Here is a 23187-nt window from a genome sequence, read left to right as displayed (position 1 = left end):
TTATAAGTTTTTTTATTACCCCTGCAATGCCAGGCATTCAGCTAGTGAGGCTATGAGCCCTGAAGCTAGATGGTAATTATTATCATTGCTATAACAGGACTACACTTAGACACAGATTAATATATATATATATATATATATATATATATATATATATATATATATATATATATATATATATATATATATATATATATATATATATATATATATATATATATATATATATATATATACATATATATATATTGTAATGGCTTGGCCCGGTAGCTGAGCCAGCCTTACTATCCTAACAAGCCGGTGCAGCCTGAACTCTGGGCCTTCCCCTCGTCGGCCTGCCTGGCACACCTAGTGGTCTGATCAGGCCACGGCTGGTTGCCCCAATCTCAGGCTCACTTGGAACGCTAACACAGCCTGCTCTCTGAGACCCTATCTAGGCTAGTCTAGGTTCCGGGCTAGCTTACTGTAGGGCCTGATCTCTAATGCTATGGCATTTCTGATCAGGTCCTGTTGTAGCGTAGCCAACCCTTAGCCTTCCTTAAGCCGTGGTCACACGGGCACCGAACCGAACTAAATGACGCAAAACGACGTCGTTTTCAGCTCTAAAAAGTTCGGCCGAGGACATCTCTGGCCGAAACGAACTATTTCGGTACTGCTCGAAATTTCGTGCCGAACCCTTGCTCTTATTGGCCGGTTAAAATTCTAGAATTCTAGCGAGCACGCGTCACATTTCTTCGTGCGTGTGACTAAAGTTAAAAAAGAAATGGGACGATACTTTTATTTCGTTAAATAAACAACATGAAGCAATTTACGACAAGGTTCACCCGGACTTGTGATTGGGTTGCATAAATGTAAGATGTTGCCCTTAAGTTTTGCGTAAATGTAGGGGAATGGTTGTGATTTTCTTTCGTGTAGAATATAAGTAATGTGTCATATTCATCCTGATGAACTATCGTTGACTGATTTATTTATGTAAAACCACAGTACTATGAAAAAGACTGTTTTTGTTTGTTATGTACTCAGCATAGAAAAACATTCATGTTAATAAAAAAAATATTATTATGTTGATGGGAAGGGTTAGCAAAATATTTGTATCGAGTGATTTATTTTGAGCAGCCGAACGATCTTCTGATAAATCTGCTGTGTAATTATAATTTATAATTGTTCCTCAAAGTTTTTTTGTTTACAATAGAAATATTTAACTCAAATACATAACAATTACTAATGAAACCGTGTCCTGTCTCTATACGTATGGTATCTAGGAAGCGAAGTTACTTCGGTGGCCGTGTGACATGTGCCACGAACCGAACCAGCCTCCGAACCGAACCGATCCTACGTCGGTTCGGTGCTCGTGTGACCACGCCTTTAGGTATCTCCCAAGCAGTCCTTACTTGAAGCTAGATCAGTTTTGGTAGAATGGTCCTGACTAAGCCACCCAGGCAGGCATAAACGTGATCAGTCGGTGTGAGTGAATTTAGCCTATTTATTATATATAATCATGAATACATGTTGCACAGCGTCGCCCACTTACATAATGATTACATAACACCTAATTACGTTGTGGCAGGCCTGTGAGGCAGGCCTAGATATGCAGTGTTACATAATAGGGTATAATAGAAAAGCACACATAAGGTTGTAATACAGAACATTGATATCTAAGGATAAGAGCATAGTTCATACATTTGTCTAGTCCTCCACGATATATATATAAAAAAAATTGTTTCCACTCCCCGGATAGTTGATTGCTGTTGGTATTTGGGCAAGCCACATTTTATGCGCCGGTGTTATTGCGCCCAGTGCCCCAATGACTACTGGGATTACAGTTGTTCTTACATTCCAGCATTTTTCAATTTCTTCTCCAGAAAGGGAGATATTTATATATCTATATATGTATCTATTTATATATCTATTTATGTATGTATATATATATATACATATATATATATACATACATATATACATATATATATATATATATAGACTGTTGTTTATTCATTAGGCTCAGCTTACTTTTGTAGTCTATCAAGAATCACATGTAAGCCCATGTCTATTATTTTAGTGACATCTGTGATTGACTGGTTTAGAATATCGACTAGCCAGATATGCAAAAAAAAAAACAGAAAATAAACGCTCCATTTGCAGATTATGGTTATGTACATAGTGTTGACACAAAATTTTGCATAAAACACGCAAATAAAATCACATGGAAAATGATAGCAAGTAGGCAAGCAAAAACCAAATGTGTCGACAAGCCTGAACAATGATGTTGTGTCTTCTAATATACAACCCTGATTCCTAAAGCTAAGAGCTGTCTGATGTGGACTGCTGAGCCGTAGCGATACTAACTGGTAGTCTAAACATTTTACTTGAACATTATCTTTATGGTAAATGGATTATAATATACCTTAAATGCACAAACCCTATTACCCAAACAGACAATAGAAAAACCATTTGTGGTTGCATTGTACTATAGCCATTTTGCTTAGTATCAAATTTACATATGATGTATTTTAACAATTCTAAAGCCAAATTAATCTAGCTTATCCTTCAGGGTCCTATTGGGATCTGAACTGCAACATGATAAAAATGAATTTTTTTAAACTAATTTAATGTGAACTTGTTAAAGATTTTCATAAACATGACTTGACTTGGAGCTCTCTACATGCACATGTATTTTTCTGTGTAATGCAAAAACACTGATTCAGTTCAAGCATGTACTCAGCTGCAATCTATTTCAATAACAGATTACCCAGTTTTTTCCAGTTAGAGTTTTCCCTCCTTGGAAGGTTGCATCTATGAGGTGTTAATCATGCCTCATAGCATTTCTCTAGAATTACTAGCAATTATCTGATACAACCTCCGGTAACTTCTCTTACTGCACCCTAAAACTTATGCTTAGTACCATGTGATTCTGCAAAAAAGTTGAAACCTGACAACAACAGAAGCTATGAAACATCCTGATAAAATACACCACAGTATAACAACTCCTTACCAGGTCTTTAGTATAACTACTAAATTGATGAAAACTGCCATATTTGGTAAAATCATCATTTATTATTATTCTAACATTATGACAGAACTAAATTATTTAGCGGAATGAAAGGTATATACTTTCGATACTATGTTATGCAAATAAAATGTATGAATAAATCGAGTATTGAATAGTAATTTGAAAGTATTCAAACAATGTTGTTTTGGTATAATAAATCAAAACTCAAACCAAAAATGTTTAAAAATATTACACAGGCTCACAACAGCAGACTCAAGTCTTTTGAAATAATTTCAACAAAATACATTTTTAATTAATTGGTTGAAAACATTTAACTCACAAAACAAAATGTAAACATGAAAAATTTGTTTAAAATGTACTAATACACATATTAAACTTATTTGTATTTCGTCTATATAATTTGTAAAAGCTTTTAATGATAAAAAAACAAATATCTGGCAAGCCAATTGAATTATCATTTTTGGAATTTCAGTACTTAATGCTACAATTTTTAAAACCTTGCCGTAGTATTATTAATTCTCCTAAAACATATCAGTTGATGTTACACACATAGAATCAAAGTACTTGTTAATAAAATGTCGTTTGTCAATTTATATAAAGACTGTTTTTTGCATCATCATTACTTCTAAGAACTACAATTGTAGCTGAATGCTTTATGCCTATTTACCAAATGTATATGTAGAACAGTCTAAACAGATGCAACTACTGTGAACTAGTAAGTGCTGCAGCTTTATAACCTCGTTACATTTATATTACTGCTACACTTTCCTCTTTAGAAACTCTTTGTTTGCATTCAAACTTCTTTGCGTTGGCCTGTTATCAAATTAGCTAATGTTTTACTTTTTCAGCGCTCTCTGAAGTTAGTACCAGTATCAGTTGGTATTATTTTTGAAATTTGCTCTTTTCAACTATATTTGCATTTATCTCAAATTTTTAACAGGTTACTAATGAGGTTTTAACTACATTACTAATGAGTTTATGGTCAAAACGCATACAGCGGTAGTCTGTCATTCTTGCTATAAACTTTGTAGTATTATTTTACATACCTAGTATTTAGGATCTTCAGTTAATAGCATCTATAAACTGTATGCAAAGTGAATACAGTGTCTTTCTTTTCGTGAATTTTAGCAAGTCAATAATCTTACTTTCCATTTTATTGACTACTGCAGTTTAACTATGTTAGTTTCAAAAAACTGCAAGCATCAACTATTATAGCAATTTAATAAAAACGAGTTAATGTGAAACTAAAAGTTGTCCTTCTGTTAAAGCGTAGTGGTACAACTCCCAAATTATTAAAACATCACTTGAAGTTACTGTATCTTGCTGCAAAATGAGAAGGTAACTTCTATGTAATTTTGTATGCAAAATATAAATATTGTGTGGCATGCTCCGAGCAAATATGTCAACAGCATTGTTGCTTTTAGATGCAAGCTCATAATTTGTTTAAATAAGTTTCTTTCTAAATATTATTGCATATCTCCCAGTTGAAAATTTGGGATCTAGAAGCGACCACTAGCGGTGGAAACCGTCATGGTCAGGATACACTTGCCTGACCATAATGTTCCTGATTGCAACTCATAATTAATCACATTTGGCTAATGTCTAAAACTCTCTGTACCATTGTGCTCGATTTCTCAAAATAATGAATATCGATAGAGCTATTAATAATTCCCATACAAAAATGAGAAAAGTAAAATGATTGCAGACAGCTGTTATGATGAAAAAGACAAATGATTGCTATCAATTGGTTTTAGTCAAAATAATATTTGCATAGGAGTATGGCAAAATGGGTAAAACTAAAATTAATCTTTTTTTTAATGGTTTGTTGTTCGCCTATTTATTAAACTACCAACAAAAGCTCTAATAGAACCAGTTATACAACTATGTACATATGTTACACCATAATGTTATAGCAACATAGCAAGCCAATGTTATACGCATGTTTACACTCCAACATCCCAAAGTAATGTTTTTGTAACATTGCTGGGACATTTTTTTGAAAGTAAAAACAATATAACACCATAATGTTCTAATTACATTGCAAGGCAACGTTATATAAATGTTTACGCTGGAACATTCAAAGGTAATATTTTGGGAATATTCCTGGGACATTCATTTGAATGTAAATATGATGTCACACCATAATATTCCAACTACATAGCAAGCCAATGTTATATGAATGTTAACACTCGAACATTCCAGAGTAACGTTCCTGTGACATTTCTGGGACATTCATTTGAAGTTAATGATGATGTCACACCATAATATTCTAGCTACATTGCTAGCCAATGTTATATGAATGTTTTCACTCGAACATTCCAGAGTAACGTTCCTGGGACGTTCGTAAGACATTCATTTGAAGTTAAATATGCCGTCACACCATAATATTCTAGTTACAATGCCAGCCAACGTTATGCGAATGTTTTCAATTGAAAATTCCAAAGTAACGTTCCTGGGACATTCCTAAGACATTCATTTGAAGTTAAATATGATGTAACACCATAATATTCTAACTACATTACAAGCCAATGTTATATGAACATTAACTCTCGAACATTCAAAAGTAACATTCTTGAAACATTGTTGGGACAATTATTTGAATGTAAATATGATGTCACCCCATAATATTCCAGTTACATTTCAAGCCAATGTTATATGAATGTTTTCACTTGAACATTCCAGAATAACGTTGCTGGGACATTCCTGGGACATTCATTAATAATGTTCGCTAACGACGTTATGATAACGTTTTCAAAGTATATTCCTGTAACATTCTGCTGAACGTTATGATAATATTATTGCACAACATTCTATGCAACGTTCCTGCGACATAGTTGAAACATAATTCCACAATGATCATCAAATAACGTTTGTAGAACGTTATCACAATGTTTTTTTGGAACGTTATTTCAGCGTAACGTTACGGAACATCCCAGGAATGTCGTTTTTAGTTGGATATCCTGGTGAATGACAGGAGTTGCCCATTGTATTAACAATTGTGAATGCAGTATAGAGTAGATATGCTGCTTTTACAATTATATTATATTAATGAATAAACTAACTTCTATTCATGAATAAAATATCAAATATATCCTGGGACATTTCTATGAAATTCATTTAAAGTTAAATATGATGTTACACCATTATATTATAGTTACATTGCAAGCTAATGTTATATGAATGTTAACCCTCGAACATTCCAAATTAACATTTTTGTAACACTGCTAGGACAATCATTTGAAAGTAAAATTGAGGTAACACCATAATATTCCAACTACATTGCTAACCAATGTTATATTAATGTTTGCACTCGAACATTCAAAAGTAACATTCCTGAAACATTGCTAGAAAATTTATTTGAAGTTAAATATGATAACACACCATAATATTATAGCTACATTGCTAGCCAATGTTATATGAATGTTTTCACTCGAACATTCAAAAGTAACATTCCTGAAACATTGCTAGAAAATTCATTTGAAGTTAAATATGATAACACACCATAATATTCTAGCTACATTGCTAGCCAATGTTATATGAATGTTTTCACTCGAACATTCAAAAGTAACATTTCTGTAACATTGCTAGGACAATCATTTGAAAGTAAAATTGATGTAACACCATAATGTTCTAACTACATTACAAGCCAATGTTATATAAACATTAACTCTCGAACATTCAAAAGTAACATTCCTGAAACATTGTTGGGACAATTATTTTAATGTAAATATGATGTCACCCCATAATATTCCAGCTACATTTCAAGCCAATGTTATATGAATGTTTTCACTTGAACATTCCAGAGTAACGTTCCTGGGACATTTCTAAGACATTCGTTTGAAGTTAATTATGATGTCGCGCCATAATATTCTAGTTACATTGCAAGCCAATGTTATATGAATGTTAACCCTCGAACATTCAAAAGTAACATTTCTGTAACATTGCTAGGACATTCATTTGAAAGTAAAATTGATGTAACACCATAATGTTCTAACTACATTGCAAGCCAATGTTATATGAACATCAACTCTCTAACATTCAAAAGTAACATTCCTGAAACATTGTTGGGACAATTATTTGAATGTAAATATGATGTCACCCCATAATATTCCAGTTACATTTCAAGCCAATGTTATATGAATGTTTTCACTCAGACATTCCAGAGTAACGTTGCTGGGACATTCCTGGAACATTCATTTGCAGGTAAATATGACGTCACACCATAATATTCTAGCTACATTGCCAGCCAACGTCATGTGAATGTTTTCACTTGAACATTCCAGAGTAACGTTCCTGGGACGTTCCTAAGACATTCATTTGAAGGTAAATATGACGTCACACCATAATATTCTAGCTACATTGCCAGCCAACGTCATGTGAATGTTTTCACTTGAACATTCCAGAGTAACGTTCCTGGGACATTTCTAAGACATTCGTTTGAAGTCAATTATGATGTCACCCCATAATATTCTAGTTACATTTCAAGCTAATGTTATATGAATGTTTTCACTCGAACATTCCAGAGTAACGTTGCTGGGACATTCCTGGGACATTCATTAATAAGGTTCGCTAACGACGTTATGATAACGTTTCCAAAGTATATTCCTGTAACATTCTGCTGAACGTTATGATAATATTATTGCACAACATTCTATGCAACGTTCCTGCGACATTGTTGAAACATAATTCCACAATGATCATCAAATAACGTTTGTAGAACGTTATGACAATGTTTTTTTTGGAACGTTATTTCAGCGTAACGTTGCGGAACGTCCCAGGAATGTCGTTGTTAGTTGGGGAGGTGAAGATATCACAATATTTGACTTCAAATGGTGAAAAAATCGTATATCAAGGTAATCGTATCTCGAGGGTGCACTGTATGCTTTAAGGTCTGCTCCTTCAAACCCAGCTGGTCATGCGTGATGGCACGCATGACTCAGCTTCAGAAATACAGCAGACGCTCCTATAACATATTCCTCTTATAACATAAATTTCAGATAACTTAAAAAATTTACTTGAAGATTTTGCTTCCTACTACGTAAAAAATTCCATGTAATGTGAAGTGCCAAGTCGGGCGAGCTTTCACATTTGATTTAAATGTTCGTTTAACTCGCTGTACTTGCGGGAGAAAACACATTGTGCGTATAACCTTATATTTATTATATATTACTTTCCCGACATTCTACTTCACCATAATAAACCGTTAGAGGTGTCGACAAGAAGGAGAAAAAGATGGCCGCACAATTGTTCATAAATTAGATTTTTACAAAGGTGATCGATTGGTGCAGGTGTTACAGCGTCGGTCTACCAATCCGAATGTCACGAGTTGGAATATCGTCGAATGTTAGCTTTTATCCCAACTTTGACCCCTGGATACAAATAGACAACAAACAGGTAGAACTGCTTTTTATAGTAAAATATTTTGTTATTTTGTCTTTTTGTAGGCATACAAAATGTTTATTATTAGTTTTACGTTGCTTAATAGACTTTGCTGTATAGAAAAAATGAGCAAATCGTTGTAAATGAATGTCAAAAATGTGCAGTTCCCATAAACTTGTTGTATAATTAACCGCAATTGTGGTCTATAAAACCAGTGAGATTGATCAGTGAAAAGAGAAAAGTTGTCGATGCAAACCAATAACACTGCAGGTACGGTATAGCCCACAAATTGAAAGAGTTAAGTCAAGTTTTTCTCTTTTGGATGGCTGAAGGGGTGCGTTTGAAAAGATCTTGGAACGTATTAGGCAACTTAGATGTATTTTACTGTTCTTATAACATAAATTTCCTATAATGTAAACGCTCCTGGAACGGATTATTTACCTTGTAGGAGCGCCTGCTGTATAAAAGATAATGTGTCTGGCTTTAGTCGAGCCGAGTATAACCTTGATTGCCAAGCCAACTTTGTCCTTAACAGCCGAGATATTCTCAGCTGTCCCGACTCTCATTCTGTCAGCCAAACTGGTTATAGCCGTGCCGATTGTACTCAGCCGACTGTCTAGTTTCGGGTTCGAACACACTCAATAAACTCAGTGATAGCGGTTGGCCTCCACCACAAAATCACTAGTACACGGTACGAAGTTTTGTTGTATTTTTCATCCTCGTAGCATGTGAATGGTTTAAAACGTCAAATCTTTAATTCGTCAAAACTATTCAAACCTCCATTTCAAGGTGGGGGGGTATTTTTAAAAAACATCATATCAACAACAAAGTATTTCGTACGTTGTAAACATCAATATTCGTATTATTACACAAATCTTTGCGATCGGATGTTGGATTTTTATCGTTTTCGTTAGTGACCTCCTTACAGCATCCCTACGCAGCTCTGTTTTTAATGCACGTGTGTTAAAAATATTATCCGAGGTAAAATATATTAACTCCTAGTTTGAAAGAAAAATTTCTCACACGCTTTGACCTTGACATTTAACCTTAGACGCAATTTAAAGTGTAATCTGCAATATAAATTATGCGTCCCGTTGTAGATAAAAGCGTAACAGACTAATATATAAATTGCTGAGTTATACGACAATTTCTTCGTAGCACATGAACTTATCAGCTTCAAACAATTGAAAGTTGTGCGACCACTCCTGCCTATCATGTAAATACGTCCTCATTACTACAATCAAAACCACAACTTCGAAGCTAAAAAATTCGTAGCATGTAACACTAGTGATTGTTTGCTCATGAAGCTGATCATGTCAATGACCAGGCTTAATGTTTGATGATTTAGTTGATTGCCCCCTCCCCAGAAATTAAATGTGTGTAGGTCTGTTTTCATTTTTCACAAGTGAATTTTGAAAATAAGTTCATTGGTATAAAGCATCATTCAATTGCGATAAATCAAAAATATAGGGATAAAGATAATTAGATTTAACCAGTTAAAGTTAGGTATAAGAGGAGACAATTTTATAGTCGCTAAATAGTGATAACATTAATCTCAAAATGATAGTTGTGTTGCTAACTTTCTATTCAACTATTAGGCCTGCATCAAAATCTTCAGAAAATACGGCTTTCTATATGAAATGTTGAACGACCAAAAGTAAATTTTAGTTCCTGCTACACTTGTGTCGATGTGAATTCAAGGGTGGCTAAGTGAGTGTTCTTAGAGCATTTGGTGTTCATCTTAGTCTATGTTACGAGCAAGTAGCAGCATAAAGTATATGATGAGGTATTTGTAATGGTTAATACTCTTATACTCAGTATTTCTCATGTTGGCAGACTATCACAGCTTTCTCATCTTGAAGTCCTCCAGCTCTGGGGTAATGAGTTCTCTGAGGGTCTCCCAGGAGTTATCTGTAACCTCACCAGTTTGAAATCACTTGCCATTGCCAGATGTAGAATTTCACAGCTACCAGAGAGGTGAGTCATAATAATAGTTACTGTTATGTTCGATCATAGAGTAGTTATCTCCTCCATAGTAATATACAAATGAATATAACTTCTTTATTAAATTCTCCCTTGTTACTAGTTTTAAGATGCTCATCAAATCTGAAACATGTCAATGAGTGTAAGTTTGTGACTCCTAAACGAATCTCAAATGAAGCAGATTTTAGATAGAAGGATTTACAAAGCAATTATAATCTGTCCAATGAGGACCACTCATGTTAACATATTAAATTATATATAAATTATTTCTCATTCATCAATTACGAAGTCTTATGAACGGACAGCGGTATCTGTCATTTAACATAACAGTAGTAATAAAGAAAAATACTAGTAATGATTTTTGCTTAAATTATACTAAAAATTAGTGGTAGCTACCATTCAGCTTGTGAATTATCAAAGGAGATGTAAGCAAAGATATTCCTTCATCTGCCTTGACATTGATTTAGTTTTATTCAGTAAGTAAATTGACAAGTCCTATTAGTTTTTGGATGATCATTCTATGTATAAGGCGCTAATGCTGTCAATTCATTGGTCAGATGCCCCTAAACAATAACACACCCTTCATCATATATGTCATTAAATGGCTGGTCGGGATCGTGGTGTCTTTAGGCTGTGGTAAAATATGCCTGTATGTTTTAGTTAAAAGTAAACTAATTCTTCAAGACCTGAAATTTAGTGATTCAACATAAAAAACTCTTCTTAACACCAGAGTGTTAACAGTTTGTTTCACCTGAAAGTTACTCAATAAGACTTTAGGTAAATATGGCTACTCATCAGCGTAAATTAGGATGAATATACAGTCAAACATGGATAACTCGTCCACGGATAGCTCGAACACATGGTTAATTCGAACATTTCCTTTGGTCCGTTCCCACGTAATGATAAATTGCTATAGATAACTCGAACTCAACACTGTTAATTCGAACTGTTTTTTTGCTCAACAGCTACCGAAACGGTTGTTTTCGCTTTAGAAAATCACTTTATTCAAAGCCATAGAGGTAAACTTCATCTTTTCGTAATTCATAAGCGTCGTTATTACCACCATCGGCAAAATATTTTTGTCAACAACTTTTCTAAAAGTTTGGTGAAATTTGATTTATACTGCGATACGATGAATAGCACGGGCTTGCCGGGTCACGCGCGCAAGAATTTTCGCCACGCACATACAAAACAAAAATCGCATGTTGTTTTGTATGTGCGTGGCGAAAATCCTTGAGTGCGTGACTCGGCTAGCCCGTGATGAATAGTTTTCCGACGTTGATTCCGTGTTGAATCAACGTCGGAATGTTGAATGTTTAAAACGTCTTAAAAAATGTTGTAATTAAACGTATACATTGTCTGAGCTACAAAAAACTATTCATCGTTTGACCTAAACACAGAATACGTGTGTACATTCAATAAGTATCTATTAAAAAAGCGTGAGTGATATAGAATATACGTAAAACCTCGTAAAACTTCTAATTGAACTGCCTCGGAGTGTTGCTCTTAACGAATCCCAGGTAAAGTAAGGTAATCTGCATAAACTTCAAGAAAAAACGGCAAAATTGATCGTGGGTAAAACCCCAAAAGAAAAAAATGTCTTTTCTTTTGAGCATTTCAACAACGATCAAGTTTTGCCAATGTCAATCTGAAAAACGTCCTGGCAATAACATCACCTCAAACAGCAAACCAATCTCAAGTGATAGAAAAATCTCTATACTTTTTCATGAAAACGTTTTAAACTTTACATTAGAAGCATTTAATTTGAAACAAGCCATTTGTGCTTTTGATTTATATTATAGTTTGTATATGTACATGTATCTACTAATAAATAAGTAAATATATGGACTTGTGACAGTGCTCTGATAACTTGAATGCTCTGATAATTCGAACACTTTTGCTCGGTCCCTTGAAGTTCGAGTTATCCATGTTTGACTGTATAAAGTTGATAAGGATGATAGTAAAATTACTAAAGCTTACAACTATGCCGAGAATATTTACCAAAATTCGACATTTTGGATCCTGGCATATTTGTTCATAGACGTATTTCCAAGCGCACAGCTGTAAGTACTTATTGGCTAAATCTATGAATAACTATGTAATTCCTAACTTTACCTCGGGTACCTCTCCTTCATCCATACACAAGCTCTAGTATGTCAGCTATTTCACAGTAAAAGTAGTATCAATAATAGACTAGAAATTATCCTGTTATACAGCCCACTACCAAAGTGATAGTGGAAAAAGAAAGGGTACTGCTGGTTGAGAAATGCAATATTATCAGCCAAATGGCACTGCAGTGCAATAGGAGAACTGCAATGGTAGCTGTAATGTACTGGGTGTTATTATGTACAACAAACAGCAATAATGAAAGGAAAAGATTATATGTTTATATCTCTCCCCTACAATAAGAGAAATGCAATACTATAAGTAAAATGGCAAGCTGCTGTTTAATATACACAGTTTGAAAGTTGGTTGTGATGAAAATAGAATGGTTTTGACAGCGATCCGTAACCAAAGTGAAGAAATGGGTCATGATCGCAGAAACCATGGTTAAGTGAGTGTGTGAGGTTTAGAGTTATCTACACTAGCAGAAGGAGAAAATTCTCAGTTATTCTGCAAAAAAAAATTGATTCCAGCTTAATTACAGCAGATTTTATGGTCAATAAACTGAATGCATGTTTTCCATTAGTGCGAAAACATAGTTCTCAGAAAACTGGTGTTAAAGTTCTTAAAAGCTCAAAAACGAACAGTTAATTCATCCTCTGATAAACATGACTATCCTGTTGGTCACCTGTGATAGTCAAAAAATGCTGCAGAAATTGCTCGCACTATTGGGCAGAAAATATGGGTCACATGATCAGATGACAACTAGATGATTAGACCAAGCTGAAGCAAAACTGTAAAGTAGCAAGCATCTATATTTGATAAGGGATTTCCGATAAAACCCAAAGCGCTTGTCATAAACTAGTGCTACGATACCTTTTGTATTGAGCCTTTTAGTGGCCAGTCATTTCACGCGACAACATCACGTGTCAAAACAATAACCTCATCGAGTTGAGTACGCCATCAAAATAAAGGGATTCCAATCTACATGTACGGCTGTTTTTTTAATTGTTCGTTTTTTAGCTTTTAAGAGCTTGTAATCACATTTCCACATATTTTGCACTTACAACACAGCAGAGTATGACATGCTGAACCTTTTGATATCAAATAACTGTAATGTGAATTTTGTTGCAAACCAACCTTTAAAACAAACTATAAGATTATCGATATTCAAATTGAATTTGAGAACTTGCACCGATTTGACATTTTACGTTATATGGAATATTTTTAGGATGAAGCAAAAACTTTACAGGTATAAGTTTTTATGTTATGTGGAATTTGCGTTATAGGTGTATTTTAGAGGCATGTACTGTGCATGAATATCAAGAATAGTACATTTATAAATAGAATGATTGCCACAAAAAACAAGTACAACAGATACTTGTGTATAAGGTTATGACGCTGACATGCTGTAAGCTTATACGCCAGTGTACACCGGACTAGTTTGGACGATACCGTATATTCCCGCATGCAAGCCTGATATACAGCCCTAAAATCAAAGAATTTATAAGGACTTGCGTATAAGCCGACCCTATAAATCGTAAATTACCCTATGTATCTATCAGAGCAAAAGGTTGTAGAAAAAAGGTATTCAGAACAAAAAGGTTGCAGAAATGGGGTGGCGTTTGCGGGCTTAGTACAAAACGTCTCTGATTGGTGAGTAATTGTTTCATTAGCCTATCGCATATCCGTATAATCGAAAGGAAACAGTCATCTGTTTGCGTAGAGATTATGGAAAACTTTTGCATTTCACGCTGACCTCAGTTTCATTTTCCGGAAGTACATTTTTATAGCTAGTTGTTCTTTGTGATGATCAGAAGCATTATAGCTATGTAGGTTTGACAAATTGTAGATAAATGGACCTCTGTTGACCAGGTGATAGTACTAACAGTGAGTACTAATTTTTAACAGTAATAATAATGCTATAAACTATAGTAATAGTGGTAACTCATCTGACTCAGAGCATGCTCAACTTGTCAACCACGGTACTATGAAGGGGATAATAAAGTGTCCAATTTGTTTCTGCAACACATTTGTAGCCTTTATATGACATCAAATTGTGTAAATTTTTATGCTAATTAATTTGGTCAAATTTTATGACAAATTATTTGCACCAATATTAAATATTTGGGTTACCGAATATTAATCTCCATAAAAACCTTATTTGTTAAAGATTTACGCAATTGTCAATTGTTAGACTTCCTACAGGCTGATTTAATGATTAGCCTTACCTTCAGCTCCTAGTTTTACCAATGGTGTGGCTGTGAAACCATCTGTCATCCAGACACTTGTTGTAACATATCACATGCTTTCAGGTAAAAGGATTACTGAATTGGCAACATGTTCACATTTCAGTGCATTGCTCCAAAGTGTTAAGTTACCCTAAAGCTTTAAACAGTATATGTGTTCTTTAGGATATATATTTCACAGAATGTTAGCTGGACCACCAATTTAATTCCTAACATAATCTTAGCTAACATTTCTGATGGATGGATTTTGTTTTAAAAGTGAGTAATACAGGACAAACTGTTGCGGAAAAGAGTTTAACATGTTATAGTAAATATAATAACTATGTTAAATTATCATCGAGCACTTTTCTAACTCACCTGATTCAAGTACAACAAACCCTTTTAATAACTTATTTTATAGAGCTAATCATGTTAGTGTAAACACGGCGGCAATTTTCAACCAAAAACCTAATATAGCCTGTAAACACAAGCAAAGACTGATCTGGAATGACTGTTGCAGTTCAGACCAAACAACGTTTCAGCTATTTCCGTAAAGTATAACAGACGATTTGCTCCATCCATCTTATCTATTTTCAACAGCTGTTCGAATAGTTATAAGTTTGAACAATAACATGATTTAACCTGCTAACAAGTTTACAGCCTGAGGGTTCTACTCCAGAGGTTGTCTAACAGAAATCAAATTGAATCATGTTTTGGTTACCCAACATTCTACAATTGCTGAAAAAGTATGTGCCATGTTAAAACCTATCAACTAATGGGCTGTTTTTCTGAATGAGAATTTTGAACGGACAGTTTTTTGGAAATTAGCTCAAAAAATTAGCACAAACTGTTTATTAGCACAAACTGGAAATATTGATAGAGCCTGGTATTACATGGTTGGCACACAGAGAAGAAAAGATCAGCTGAAGAGACAACTTAATCAACTGTTACACTTAACTTGTTAAAGAGCTGTAATGAGAGTTGCTGCTTCTCATTGCAAGAATGTCACTACTGCAAGCTTTCAAAGGGGTTACTTGCTGGCAAAAGCGATGGCTCCACACCAACAGTATGAATCGATAAAAGATTATATGGTGTCAACTGTTTTAACATGTATAACCAACCGAGTTTTTTTACTAGCTCCAAATCACTCGAGTGCGAAGGCTCAAACACACTAGGCAATATGTAGCACAATATCATGCTGCATGGTGCCAATCTGCGCTGGAACTCGCACAGAGAGTTGATGCCGAGTGATAATGCTAAACTTTTTTTACCAGAACTTTAGTGAGGTGCATTTCGATTGGTTGTTTTTCCTTGAATGCAATGCTCAGGCCGCTAATTTCTGTGTGTCAATGTTTACCAATGTACAGCAAATCATTTTATTATTTTGTTATGATTGAGACATCATCAACATGAACACTGAATCATTCATAGATTTAATAAGAGCACACACAGTCCTGTATGACACAGTGCACAAAAAGTACAAAGTTACCCAGTTGAAAACCAACATTTAGGAGTCAATCGTTGCACAGGTTGACTATTTTGAGAATGTTGCCCTACAAATTCCATAATACAACAATGTATTTTTGTAGTGTGCAATTCCTGAAAATGAGATAGGCCTAATAACAAAAGCAGAAGTTGTTTAAATCTAGAAAGCGCCACATTTACTTAAATTTATTATCAACTCCGAAGAACCTTGTGATACGGAATTTTATTGGCAGTTTGTGAGCGTGCCCGCGTTATCGCTTGTCAGTTCGTTGCCTAAATGTGTTTAGGCATACGTCTGTGATATATCTGTGCTTCTCATGACGCCTGCAACAAAATCCGCTAGTGTGTTTGCACCTTAGGCAATGAATGTACATGTACATGCAGTCAAACTCAGATAACTCGCCCTCGGATAGTTCGAACACATAGTTAACTCGAACGGATTTGTTTGGTCCGTTCCCACACAATGATGAATTGCTTTAGACAACTCGAACTTAGCATCATTAACTCAAATTGTTTTTTGGCCAACGGCTACCAAGACCGTCGTTATCACTTTAGAACAACACTTTATTTCGAGCCATATAGATAAACGTCAACTTTTAGTAGTTCTTAGACGTTATTACCATCATCGGCAAAATATTTTCATTAACGTCTTATTCAAAGGTTTGCAAAAAATCGAATTTTACCAAACATCCGCCTTGCGACGGCCCTTGAAAAGCAAGGAAAAGCGTAGCAACCTTCAGATAAACTTGAAGTAAAATCGGCAAAATTAATCTTGGTTAAAACGCTCAGGAGAAAAAGATGTCTTTTTTCTTAGCGTTTCAACCCCGATCAAGTTTTGCCAATTTTAACCTGAGAGCATCCTGGCAGTCACGCTACCTAAAAAAACAAACAAATCTCAAGTGATAAAAAAAATCTATACTTTCTGATAAAACATTTTTAAACTTCACATGAGAGGCCCTTTAACTTGCAACAAGCAATCTATGCTTTTGATTTATATATAGTTTGTATATAGTATTGTATATAGTTTGTATCTACACTTCACGGGACCGAGTGAAAGTATTCGAGTTATCAGAGCGTTCAAGTTATCAGAACACTGTCAAGAGCAGGTATTTATCAGTAGATACATGTACATATATGTACATGTATCTGAAGTTTGAGTTATCCGAGTTTCACTGTATTACTCGGCCATTATATAGTGCTACAGTTAAATATGCAATGAACACATGTAACTGCATATGATGAGACTTCCAGGAGCTTTGCTTTGCTCTGCTCAACTGGGCTTTTTATATCTGCTTTAAGCTCTGCCCCTTCAAACCCAGCTGGTCGTGCGCGACGGCACGCATGACTCGGTTTCAGTAATACAGTAGATGCTCCTATAACTTATACCTCCTATAACGTAAATTTCAGATAACCTAAAAAAATTACTTGAAGTTTTTGTTTCGTACTACATAGCAAATTCCATGTAACGTGAAGTGCCAAGTCGGGTGAGTTTTCACATTTGATTTGAATGTTCGTTTAACTCGCCGCACTTGCGGGAGAAAACACATCGTGCATATAGCGTTATATTTATTATATATTTCTTTCACGACATTCTATTTTGTCATAATAGATCGTTAGATGTGTCGACAAAAAGGAGAAAAAGATGGCCGCACAATTGTTTATAAATACAAAGGCAATCGATTGGTGCAGGTGTTACAGCGTCGGTCTACCAATCCGAATGTCACGACTTGGAATATCGTCGAAAGTTAGCTTTTATCCTAAACTTGACCCTTGGATACAAATAGACAACAAACAGGTAGAACTGCTTTTGGTAGTAAAATATGTTGTTTTTTGCCTTATTGTAGACATACAAAATGTTTATTATTAGTTTTACGTTGCTGAATAGACTTTGCTGTATAGAAAAAATGAGTAATTGTTGTAAATGAATGTCAAAAATGTGCAGTTCCCATAAACTTGTTGTAAAATTACAGCAATTGTGGTCTATAAAAACGTTTTTGAGCTTTTAAGAGCTTGTAATCACATTTCCACATATTTGGCACGTACAACACAACAGAGTAAGACATGGTGAATCTTTTGATACCAAATAACTGTAAGGTGAATTTTGTTGCAAGTCAACCCTTAATGTTTGATGATTTAGTTGATTGGCTCCTGATGAAAACTAATTAGTCATTCCTAATCTCTAATGCCTTGAATAATGGAATTGTTAAGTTCTCTTAACATGTAACTTTTGATTATTTCTTGTTCACCTAGTGACTACTTAATCAAGTTTACTACTAGAGAGAGGATAAATCTCAGAATTACAATAATACTGCTGTCAGTATAGTTTGGCTGTCATCGATGAAGTTCTGCAGTAGGCATACATAATTTATCGATAACAGGAACTTGTGTCAGAAATTAAATGTGTATAGGTCTGTTTTCATTTTTTACAAGTGAATTTTGAAGATAAGTTCATTGGTATGAAGCATCACTCAATTGCGATAAATCGAATATATAGGGATAAAGATAATTAGATTTAACCAGTTAATGTTAGGTATAAGCAGAGACAATTTTATAGTCGCTAAATAGTGATAACATTAATCTCAAAATGATAGTTGTGTTGCTAACCTTCTATTCAACTATTAGGCCTGCAACAAAATCTTCAGAAAATATGGCTCTCAGTATGAAATGTTGAACGACCAAAAGTAAATTTTAGTTCCTGTTATACTTGTGTCGATGTGAATTCAAGGGTGGATAAGTGAGTGTTCTTAGAGCATTTGGTTTTCATCTTAGTCTATGTTATGAACAAGTAGCAGTATAAAGTATATGATGAGGTATTTGTAATGGTTAATACTCTTATACTCAGTATTTCTCTTGTTTACAGACTATCACAGCTTTCTTATCTTGAAGACCTTCAGTAATGAAGCCCTGTTGCTTAAGCTCCTTTACTTTCACCCAATCACTTCTTTTTGTGCCAGCCCATGTCTGAATGGGTGCTTTTAGATTGGCTGTGCCACCTTGACTAATGGTATTGTGTGGTGAGTCACTTTGGTTTGCCCTAAGAGAAATTTTGAGGTGCAGAACATGTATTGATACATTATAGCATCTGCCAAGCTTTGTAATGGTCTCTTCCTTCTAATGCGCTCTTCCAGAGCAGTTCTTGCAGGGTGGTGGTAGGTTTCGGTTAGTTTTTGTCGGTGCAACTAATTCTACTGCTCTTTAGGTCTTTGAGTATTTGACTATAGCTAATTTTATTAACTGGTAGCTACAATTACACAGCTAAGCAGCATTTACACTATAGCTACACCAATTACACTATAGCTGGTAGCTACAATTACACAGCTAGTCAGCATTTACACTATAGCAGACATGTCCAAAGTTCGGCCCGCTGGCCAAATGCGGCCCAGGGTCAGTTTTCATCCGCCCGCAGCCTCTGTCATAAGATCAATAGTCTGGCCAGCCTGTAGAATTAACCTTTTAAACCCTAACGATCGATTTTCCAGCATTGCGTAGGTGTGTCAACATCCCTAACAGCTGGAATTCTGGCATTCACATGGCTTTGTTTACAAAATCAGTTTCTAAGTAACGAAGTAAACTAATCAGATTAATTCTTGTTGTTTAAATTTTATTTTAACAATATCGCGAAAAAATTGATAACGACTCGTTTGTTGGTAGATCATTAATGATTGTGATGCACATAAAGAATTTTATGATATTGACTATAATTTTCCACTATATTTCAAGTCATGAAATAATGATGAGCATTTGCTCAATAGATATGATGCTACTCTAAATGTTTTTTATGAGTTTTTTAAAATCGTACGAACTTTTATAGTTTTGGCCTGAATAATGGTGACGCACTGTTTTTTTTCTGTTTGATGACATTTGCTGTGGTTTGCTCAATCTTTTTACTAATATTTTACTAAATATCATTGTATTTTGAGCATGTTTAGTTATATTTAATTAAAGTTTAAAAACTTTTGATTGTTGGACAGATTGCTTGGGGTTACTGACACCTCTGACAAAAACTACCAGGGTTCAAAGGGTTAATAAATTGGGCAGAAGTGCTGTTACCTGCGTGTTAAACGTTTAAAAATCCAATCGACATTTGTAGTTACTGTCACATTTTAAATGAGCCCTGCACTTGTTAATATGCCTGTTGCTTGTTCATTTTTTGTAATTGTCTTTAAAAGTTTTATAAATACTAAACTTATTGTTTCACGTTTCAAATTTAATTTATACCCAAGGGTACAATTACTTCTGATCAACTGTTACAAAAAAGTTAGTTTCAAAAAAGTGAAGTCAAGTGATTATTAAATTTCAATTATAATGTCAATGCAATTTTGATATGCATGTTTCAAACAAACCAAAACACATGCTTAAGATAGCAGAAATTAAAATAAAAAAGCAAATATGAAACACAGATTAGCTCGGTAAAATTTATTTAAATGAGTTGCTGTTATATGTAAAAAATGTTCGTTAAGGTTGATCCCCTAATTTTTTAACACGCCAAATCTGGCCCCCTATGCAAAAAGTTTGGACACCCCTGCACTATAGCTACACCACTTACACTGTAGCTATACCTGATAGTTATAGTGTACTTCATATTTTTAACGTCATGTACTCTAATCAATAAAGTACATTTTAAAAAACAAATTTTTCAACTATTTCAACCTGTCCCAAGTGGTAACTCAACCTGCCCCGCTCATAGTGCAGGTGCTTGTAAAAGCCCATATTGCTCAAATTTAAAACAGTCAAATAAATTTTTAAACTTGCAATGCATTCAGCATATCATTAGAAAAGCTTTCGTTCAACACTGGTGCATATTGTATAATTTGACTTTCTAAATTTAACCAAGTTTAAAATGTGGTTCAACCTGTTCCAGTCTCCCTTATTGCCTCACCTGTTCATAAACCAGAAATCAACTGCATACAGAGCCAGTAGAATAGAAACTGTTTCTCTAAAGCAACTTGACTGTCTATTTTATAGTCTCATCATAGATCACTGATCATTGTGTTTTTAGCCTAATTTTAATCCAATCAGAAGGTAGTCGAAATTGCCGAGCCATATTTCTTCTTTGTTAATTAAATGGTACTTATTCGAACTCTTCCCTTTGTCACATCAGACTCTTATCAGTGTCACAAAATCATACAAATAGTTGTTGGTTATCAGTCTATTTTTTTACCTCAAAAGGTATCATTAGCTTCAAATGGTTCTTTGCAATTCTTTTGTTTTCGGTTCTCTTTAATTAAAAAATGAATTCATCCACAGTATTTGTAGAAGGATTACTAGATTGGCAGTATTTTGATGTTTCTTTACATTGTTTCAAATTATTATATTATCCTAAACATGTATATTTTTACAGAAAATTATAAACTTTCTAACAACCTACAAAAAGCAGGTAGCAGCATATTATACTTCAAGAGTGGCTAAGGGAGTGTTCTTAGAGTATTTGGTGTTCATATAAGTCTATGCTATAAGCAAGTAGCAACATAAAGTATATGATGAGGTATTTGTAATGGTTAATACTCTTATACTCAGTATTTCTCATGTTTACAGACTATCACAGCTTTCTCATCTTGAATTCCTCCAGCTCTGGGTTAATGACTTCTCTGAGGGACTCCCAGAAGTTATCTGTAACCTCACCAGTTTGAAATCACTTGATGTTGCTGAATGTAAAATTTCACAGCTACCAGAGAGGTGAGTCATAATGATAGTTACTGTTATGTTCTAACCTAAAGTAGTTTACATAATCATTGAAACAGGTGTATTTTATCTTTGTGTTTGTATGCATATATATACGCGTGTAAGGTATCTTGTGTGTGCATGCGTAGTTTTGTGTGCATGGGATATGTACACGGGAAGGTGTGTGTGGGTGGGGTGTGTGTGGGTGGGGTGTGTGGATGATTTTTATGAAATTAACAACCGTGAAATATTTGCACACGATAAGCTCTACAGCTTTTTCCGTACTTTGATTGTCAAATTATATGTGTAGTTTGACCCTCATACCGTGAGTGTGGAGCAGGTAGTCACTTTAAATGGTTAAACAAATGGCTTTGTCAAGCTGCTCTAAAATCAAATTGCAAGTGATCAGAGTTGTCAAAATAATATTTTTAGCCTGGTCTGGCTCAAAGATTAGTTATGTAGTTTATACTCTGCTATAACTCCATAGCCATAGCAAAGACACAATCAAACACTGTTAGATGATTCCAAATTAACTTGTTTGTTTCTTCAATGACTCTTATAATCTTGGTTTAAAACTATCATTTCTCAACTCATTATATACCAGAAGCTGTGTAGATACACAGCTTACATGATAAACAACTCAGTACATTGTTTGCTTATGGCCAAGAACCGTGTGGAGAGGCTTTAGCATGCTTTGTACAAAACTTTTCTGATTACTGAGTACAGTAGACGCTCTTATAACATACACCTCCTTTGACATAAATTCCAGATAACGTAAAAAGATTCTGGGAAGTTTTTGCTTCCTACTACGTAAAAATTATATACAATTTTTTGTGAAAAAAAGACATGCGTATAGAGTAATACTTACATATTATATATTGTATACAACATTCATCAGAGTATAGTCCATCATTAAAGATCATCTGGTGTGTCGACGGAACATAGAATAGGGTAGCTGTGCATTGTTCATAATATAAAGGCGATCGATTGGTGCAGGTGTTACAGCGACGGTTCACCAATGCGAGTGTTGGAGTATCGTCAAAAGTCTTTTATCCCAACCTTGACCCCTGAAAACAAGTAGATGACGAACAGGTAGTACTGCTTTTTTGAAAAAATTTTTTGTAGATGAAATACTTTATAAGTTTTACTTTGACGATCACACATTGCTGTTTAGATAAATAATCAAATCATTGTAAATGAGAGTCAAAAATGTGTGCTTCCCATCAACTTATTATAGAATTACCACAATCATGGTCTATAACGAAGTGAGATCGGTCACAAAAAGGAGAAAAGTTGTCAATGCAAACTAATAATGCTGCAGTTACGATACAGCCTACA

At 34.6% G+C, this 23187-nt stretch overlaps 1 protein-coding gene across 1 annotated transcript in view; it reads left to right on the top strand.

Moving 5' to 3' along the window:
• Positions 1-8860: 8860 nt before the first annotated feature.
• The window catches only part of LOC137393001 (malignant fibrous histiocytoma-amplified sequence 1 homolog), a 33217-nt gene continuing 18890 nt past the window's right edge, over positions 8861-23187 (top strand). Inside the window, exons 1-3 of the mRNA XM_068079382.1 lie at positions 8861-9015; positions 10226-10366; positions 21724-21864. Coding sequence (XP_067935483.1) covers positions 8861-9015; positions 10226-10366; positions 21724-21864 — 437 coding nt within the window. The remainder of the gene's footprint in view (positions 9016-10225; positions 10367-21723; positions 21865-23187) is intronic.

The sequence above is a fragment of the Watersipora subatra genome, chromosome 4 (assembly GCF_963576615.1).
Source record: "Watersipora subatra chromosome 4, tzWatSuba1.1, whole genome shotgun sequence".
In the NCBI taxonomy this organism is placed as follows: Eukaryota; Metazoa; Bryozoa; class Gymnolaemata; order Cheilostomatida; family Watersiporidae; genus Watersipora; species Watersipora subatra.
Note: the sequence above shows the minus strand (reverse complement) of the source record. Positions and strands in the feature narration are given on the sequence as shown.